This window comes from Astyanax mexicanus, chromosome 18, assembly GCF_023375975.1.
Source record: "Astyanax mexicanus isolate ESR-SI-001 chromosome 18, AstMex3_surface, whole genome shotgun sequence".
In the NCBI taxonomy this organism is placed as follows: domain Eukaryota; kingdom Metazoa; phylum Chordata; class Actinopteri; order Characiformes; family Acestrorhamphidae; genus Astyanax; species Astyanax mexicanus.
In genome coordinates, this window is record NC_064425.1 from 3,336,323 (window position 1) to 3,343,546 (window position 7,224).

At 33.5% G+C, this 7,224-nt stretch overlaps 1 protein-coding gene across 1 annotated transcript; it reads right to left on the reverse strand.

Moving 5' to 3' along the window:
• Positions 1-1,420: 1,420 nt before the first annotated feature.
• Positions 1,421-6,160, reverse strand: nkapd1 (NKAP domain containing 1). The gene is made up of 6 exons (XM_007229377.4): positions 6,053-6,160; positions 4,354-4,429; positions 3,808-3,911; positions 3,551-3,703; positions 2,740-2,793; positions 1,421-2,084 (listed from the first exon to the last, which is right to left on the reverse strand). Exons 2-6 carry the CDS (start codon positions 4,420-4,422, stop codon positions 1,685-1,687), a joined length of 780 nt encoding a protein of 259 aa, XP_007229439.2. The 5' UTR covers positions 4,423-4,429; positions 6,053-6,160; the 3' UTR covers positions 1,421-1,684.
• Positions 6,161-7,224: the final 1,064 nt, after the last annotated feature.

Sequence of the window (7,224 nt, forward strand, 5' to 3'; positions counted from 1 at the left end):
CCTGGACATCTCCCTACTACATTGTAATAACTACAAACAATTTCTAGATTATTCAGCACAAATTTAGGTGAAACCATAAAAAGGACTAATTCCTTTAAAAGGAAACCAGACTTAAAGATCATTTTAAAGTAGAACTCAGGTGTTAAATTGACTTTGGGTGTATTAGAACGTGATAAAAAGTGCTTACCTGTGTTGAATAGCCCATCTCTATTCTCCTGCAGCTTTCTGAGATCCAGTATTTTGTGCAATTTGCCCAAACAGGCTTTTATAATTAGTGAGACAGGGCATATTTTGCCATTATTCTGGCTCTAAGTAGCTCCACACCTTATTGGTAGAATATGAAGAGCCTTGACATTTAAAACAAGGATTTAAGACCTTTAAAATGCACAAGAAGTTCATTAAAAGCCACTGTTTCCTGCACTATGCATCCCATAGTGTAGGTAAATCTCTGGGCGCCGCCATCTTAAAATTTTAAAGGTCACAATAAAGTCAAATATCGAACACAAACAGTAAAACATTTTGAGCAATGTTTATGTTATGTATTTGTTGATGTTTTTTGCATTTTAATATCGAGAGTAACTAGATATTTTTTTCAGTAACAGCTGGAATTCATGCATTTCCAAGGAATTAATTTTGCAATCTGCTGAACTATCCTACCTATTCGTTCTTGTGCTCGACGATTGATTTATTGTGGCTTAAATTTAAGATGGCAGTGCCTAGAAATTTGCCTGTGCTATGGGATGTAAACTGTGTCTTTTTTAATAAACTTCTTGTGCAGTTTTAAAGTTTTAAATGCCTCATTTTAAATGTCAGAGCTCTCCAGATTCTACCAATGAGGTGTGGAGCTACTTTGAGCCTGAATAACGATGGAAACAGGGATTTATCTGCAGGGGCAAGAATATGCCCCATTAAATCCATTCTAAAGCCTGTTTGGGCAAAGTGCACAAAATACTTGATCTCAGAAAGCTGCAGAGTAGGGGTGGGCGATATGGTCTAAAATAATATCACGATATTTCAGGGTATTTTTGTGATAACGATATACTTGGCGATATAAGAAAACTAAAATAATTCATTCATTTCAGGAATATAGTATAATAGTATAACAGAATAATCATAATGTGGCAAAATAAATAATACAGCATAAAATAATATAATGCAGTAAAAAATATTGCAGAATATTTAGTGCATGCATATAAACTGCAAACTAAAACAATTATACAATAAATACACCTAAAGCTTCACAGTAAATAATGGACTACTTTTAATACAGAACAGCCCTATTATCACGATATGGATTTTTAATATCATGATATTTCTGTGTCACGATATATTGTATACGATATAATATTGCCCACCCCTACACAAGAGTTCTCCTTTAAGCCTCTTTTCCAACATAAAAGATCACGACTCAAGTCTTGAATATAAAATGTAAGAAATCTTCATTACAACGTACACAAACAATAGAATGAGAACCCATGATTCTCAGTATGATATAAAATTTTAACATCATTAAAAATTTGAGAACATCCTCAGTAAAAAAAAATAAATAAATAAAATAAAAAAAAATCAAAGAATCAAGTTTCCACTGAATGAGGTATCGATCAGGGCAATGGTTTGATGTGAACTGGATAAATCGCTCTGATTCGACAATAAGAAACTCTTTAGATTGTGTAAAAAAATACATTCAGTCCTCAGAGCTCTCCTCTGACTTCTCTTCATTCACTTTCCAGTTTTTCCTCTTCTTCCTGTCAGGCTCTTTCTGAGAGTCCGCTGCAGTTCTGCGTCTTTTCCTGCGAGTAATTTCTCCACGTCTGTCCGAGTTACTATCGTCCGTGCTGCTCTCCTCCTCTTTTGTTTTCCTTTTGTGCTTTTTCTTTCTACTGTGTTTACTTTTCCCGCTTTTCCTCTTTTGCTTCCTCTTCACACTGTCTGATTCGCTGCTGTCAGACTCTGAGTCTGACCCTGCAGTCCTCTTTTTCTTTTTCTTCTTCCTTTTAGAGGATTTCTTGGAGTTCTTTCGTTTGTCAGCAGACATTTTTTCCTTGGTGTTTTTTTTCCTGCTTGGTTTAGTGCGGCCAGTCTCTCTGCAATACAAAAATGAGAAATAAAATAATAAAGTGTCCAAAATACTTACATTTTACTGTGAGTTATATATTTTATTCCATTTTCTTTCCAATTTACAAAATCAATTACCCAACAATTAGCTTAATAACACCATGAGGGTAAAGACTAGCATATGCCGCCTCCGACACATGTGAAGTCAGACTCTGCCTTGTTTTGAACTGTTGCTAATAGCTGTAGCATTGCCGAGTAGCATCACAGCGCTAACGCTCGGAGGAAAGCGCAGCGACTCAGTTCTGATACATCAGCTCACAGAAGCAGCCTTGTGCTGATCCACATCACCCTAGGAGTGATGAGGGTAAAGAGAGAGCGCCATCTACTGTACCCACCCAGAGAGAACAAGGACAATTGTGATCTCTCGGGGCTTCGGCAGCTGATAGCAAGCTGCATGGCCGATCATAGTGGCAGCGTCTTACAAATTTGCATCATATAATATTGTTATAGCAATAGTATTTATGCCAATTTCAGCGATGGTTATTTTTTAGGCATATAAAAGTTTAAGACAATATTTACCTTTCAACTTACAGCATCTAGTAAACATTTGTACCCATTCTTACTTTTTATCCACTTGGAACATTCGAGAAAAGAACAGATAGACCTTAAATTCTAAAAACTTACCCATCAGATTGAAACTCTTCAGGATAAAGCTCCTTAAATCCACTATGTCCCCATCTAAACAAGAAAAAAACAAAAGAACAGAAATGACACTGCCATACACTTCAGATCTAATATATTTTAATTATTTTAATAATTACATTACAAGTTACGTTATATCTAGGGGTGAAACGATTACTCGTGTAATTCGAGTTACTCGATTAAAAAAATTGATCAACTAAATTTCTGTGATTAGTTTATTACAACGGAGACAAGTTCAAGACCTAATACAGGCTTTATGTAATCAGTAAAAACACAGTGCTATGCAGTTAAGAATATAAATAAATACGTTAATGTTGCTGAGATAAAGTTACTCTGGCCGAATACACAAATTTAGTCTTAGTTATGTCAATTAATTAGATCTGCTGTTGAAAAGCTAAGATTTACAACATAAAGCCAATTATTATGCTGTTATTATTGATTAATGCCATATATTTAATACTTGAATTAATGAAACTGAATGTATTTATTTATTAATGATTAAAGTATTACTTGTGGTATTTATGTCTATTTTGTGTTTTATTTATTTCTATTTGTGTTTGCAGTGTGGAAATGTATGTTGTGAATGTATGTTAAAAATTAAACCAATTGGTCATTCATTATTAAGTAAAATGTCTTGTTTTCTCTTGTGTTTTTTTTATTGCTTTTTAGGCAAGCAAATATGTTTTATCCGTTTACTCGAATAATCAAATCAATTTTTCAGTAGAGTACTCGATTACTAAAATAATCAATATGTTCAGCCCCAGTTATATCTGAAACACTACTTCTGATGTACCTGTCTGGATCATTTGCTTCAAACTCGTACAGTTTCCGGCTCCAGTACCGAGCCTCTCGCTCGTCTCTTTCAGACAGACCTCCCTTCTCACCAAGCCTGTCTCGTGCTGATCCTTCTGAGTCATCCATGTCTCTGTCACAGTGCATGCTGCTCCTGTGAAAGCATGGCATGTGGTCATCTAGAGAAACGGACATCAAATACAACAGCAGACACTGAAAGAAATAAGCGCTGTGGTGAGAGACGAAGCAGACGTAAACCTGGACAAATGGCTGCTGGTCATCCATCTGGGCTTGGAGGCCTGAGAAGAAGAGGACTGTTTCTCCATGTCCCGAAGCTTCCACATCTCAGACTCCTCCTGAATCTGCAGGAAGATAAAAAAAAAAAAACATTAAACATTATTTAATAGTCTGTTGTTGCAATACGTAAATTGCTATATTTTACCGTACAAGTTGTGAGATGTTATCTTGTTAGTGAGCTTTATCACTGTATTATTGTCCTATTAATTATCGTAGTTCAGGCAAAGCCTAACAGTGAGTGACAGATGGATGGGACGTTCCACTTCTGAAGTTGTGCAGACTTTTTACATCAAATAATCGTCAGATTAGTCGATTACTAAAATAGTCATTAATTGCAGCCCTATATGCATATCCCAAAGGCCAGTGCAGTGTTCTTTAACTTTCATTGGACATGGCAAATTTCATGGGACACAATACTAGAACCATGTCCCAGGACACACGGCATGTCAATGCATAATCAAATGCCAAATGATAATATAAGTGAGACTCTGAGAAATGCAAACATACCTTGTTGTGGGCATCTGTGTGTCTGATGACATTTCGGAGCAACACTTTACCCATAGGAACTCTCGACATGGTAACCCTAAAAATACAGAACAAATGACTAGTGCCAAACTACACTACATTCTGAATTTTATATAGAAAATCGGTCACTCACAGGTGATGTAACGTTGAGGTTGATTTTGTGTTAAATGCCATGCTGAATTTACCCTGCAATTCCTCTAAATCAATCACATTAATCATCAATTTATTTATTTTTTATTCTACAAAGACTACAATTTAAATTAATTTCCGCTGAGAAGCAAAAAAAAAGGAATGAATAACTAGCAAAAACTTACAAGCTCCCTGTAACAAACATCAGTCAGTAACAGATGTGTAAATATTTTAAATCTCCTACAACGCTAGAAAAATGTATATAGCTGCAGCTTTATTTACCTAACATTGCAAAACTATTAAAGAAGATACTCAAACATGCATGCAAGTTTATTTTCAGGAGATTATAGGCTACTTAAACATGTTTTAAAGAGTAACTACATAACTAAGACATTTTTTACATTAATTGTTGAAATATGTTGCTCTATATTAATATATTACACATCAGTCCCACTGATATAATAATTTTTATTATATGTTATATATGATATATATTTTACTTTGTAAAGATACTCAAAAAAATGTCCAAATAAGATAAAAAATATATTCTTTATTATTTTAATTAAAGTACTCAATGATTTTAGTACACATCTTTTAAATGATATTTTCCTGGATTCATGAAATGAAAGGCTGTGGGTTTTATTATTTAAGTGTAGTTTCAGAAGTGTTTATAGGTGTAAATAAGATAAAATCTGTAATATCCAGAATATTACAATATTACAATACTGGATGCAGCAGAATAAGCATTTCAGCTTGTTGTAATTAAGTCATATTTATCAGTGTTGTTAACAGATTTAACAGATTAATCCAAAGCAAAATTACATGGAGGCACTATTTTCTTATTTTTTAAACTTCTGTCTCTTCAGTTTTATTTCTTTAAATCCTCTAAAGATTATAAAAGCAAGTTGACTTCTACTATTTTCACTGTACAGATCACAGAAACTATACCTCAAATATGGCGGCTTGGTGACGTTTTGCATATTAAAAACACGTGACTGTCAACGAGCTGCTGTTGACTAGTATTGATCCCACTCCAAGAAACTTTACTGAATAATATTTCCAGCTCTTTATATAAAAAAATAAAAGACAGAAGACTCAACAGCTCTGTTTCATTTTCTCTTCATTTACTCTTAACAGATTTTCAATAAACTAGCTTTCTATCTATCTAGGTTAGGTAGACAACTGTTATATAGAAGCTAAATCTAATTAAACTAATGCTAGCTAGCTATCAAAGTGTGCAGAACGAACAGGACCTTTAATACTGTCTTTTTAACTGTAAAACTAGCAAATACACTTATTAAATAACCAGGTTTAAAGCTAGATGACTTATATAATTTGAAGCTCTTTGTTTACTATTACAGTACTGCAGTATTGAGCAGATCTGACAGTGCTAAGCTAAGTTAGCCTGTTAGCCCACACTATTTCTACCTCTACTGCTAAACCAGCAGCTCGTTAAGCTTTAATTTACACCGAAATCAATATTAAAACACCCAGTTACACAGATACACACCGCCACATACACATTATAAACCTGCCTGCGGGTTTATATTACCTTTAAAACCGGTTCAGTAGTGTGAACGTGGCGTCTTCCTCTCTCTCCTCACAACAACCCACAGCTCTTCTTCTACTGCTCTCCTCCCCCAATCACAGACTCTATACTGCCACCTACTGACACCTACTGGAACCTACTGGCTACTACAGACATAACACACAATATGATTTTTTGTGGCCGATATATCATCCCAATTATTATTGCGATAAACAATATTATTGTAATTTTAAGACCAGTTAACTTCCACTGATATAATGATAATATAATTGCATAAAAAATAAAAACATTTATCCTGTGTAACAGAGGTAACTCTTGGTCTTCCTTGTGTCATTCCTTGTGAGTGCCAGTTTCATCATAATGTTTTTGGTGATCTTTGTGACTGCACTTGAGGATATTTTCAAATTTCTTGAAATTTCAGACTTTTTCTATAATTTACTTATATTTATATTTTCCTTATTACAATCACAGAGCACTGAAAAACTTTTAATTTACCAATGTACTAATTTAATTTACTTTCTAAAAAGTTACATGATTCACTGTACTTTAAGTAAATTACTGTACCAGTTGTTTTTTTTAACACACTTTGCTAAAAATGTACAAAACTATATTTGGACATAAGTATTTTAGAATTACATTAAACTAAAGGTGTACTTTATAGTAGTCTATTTATTCAAATAAATGCTTTCAAGCATTTGATGAAAGCATAACATTGACATACTTTTAATATATTTTAAGTAAGTACATAAATCTGTAAGTATATTTACAGCATTCTTAGACATTTCTCAATATGTTTTAGGTACAATTAAGGAGGTATTTTTTATTCACCAGGGCAGTCTAAGCATTAATCTGAATGTACCGTTCAGTTAAGGAGAGCAAATGTCTTAAAACTGTGAGAATATGTTGATTGTTGTTGATGAAACAATATCAAAATCTTTGAAGGGTGATTTTTGCTAATGCGTTTGTATGAAACATGAGAAAATAACCTGTAATCATTCTGTTAGCAAGAAAACATACAAACCATAAAAAACAGCTAATGTAAAAAAATGTAACATAAAACTGGAAAAAAGGGACAAATTACAATTTAAATCATAGCAAAGATATTAAAATGTGATAATGTGTTAATGTGTTTGTTGTAGGACATAACTAATATATAATTAGGATTATGCAAATAT

Excerpts from the sequence above, each read along its gene's own strand:
- nkapd1 (XM_007229377.4), bottom strand. The coding sequence starts at position 4,422 with ATGTCGAGAGTTCCTATGGGTAAAGTGTTGCTCCGAAATGTCATCAGA. Across the intron at positions 3,912-4,353 it reads ACACAGATGCCCACAACAAG|ATTCAGGAGGAGTCTGAGAT; the intron begins GTATGTTTGCAT and ends ATCTTCCTGCAG. Across the intron at positions 3,704-3,807 it reads ACCAGCAGCCATTTGTCCAG|GAGCAGCATGCACTGTGACA; the intron begins GTTTACGTCTGC and ends ATGCTTTCACAG.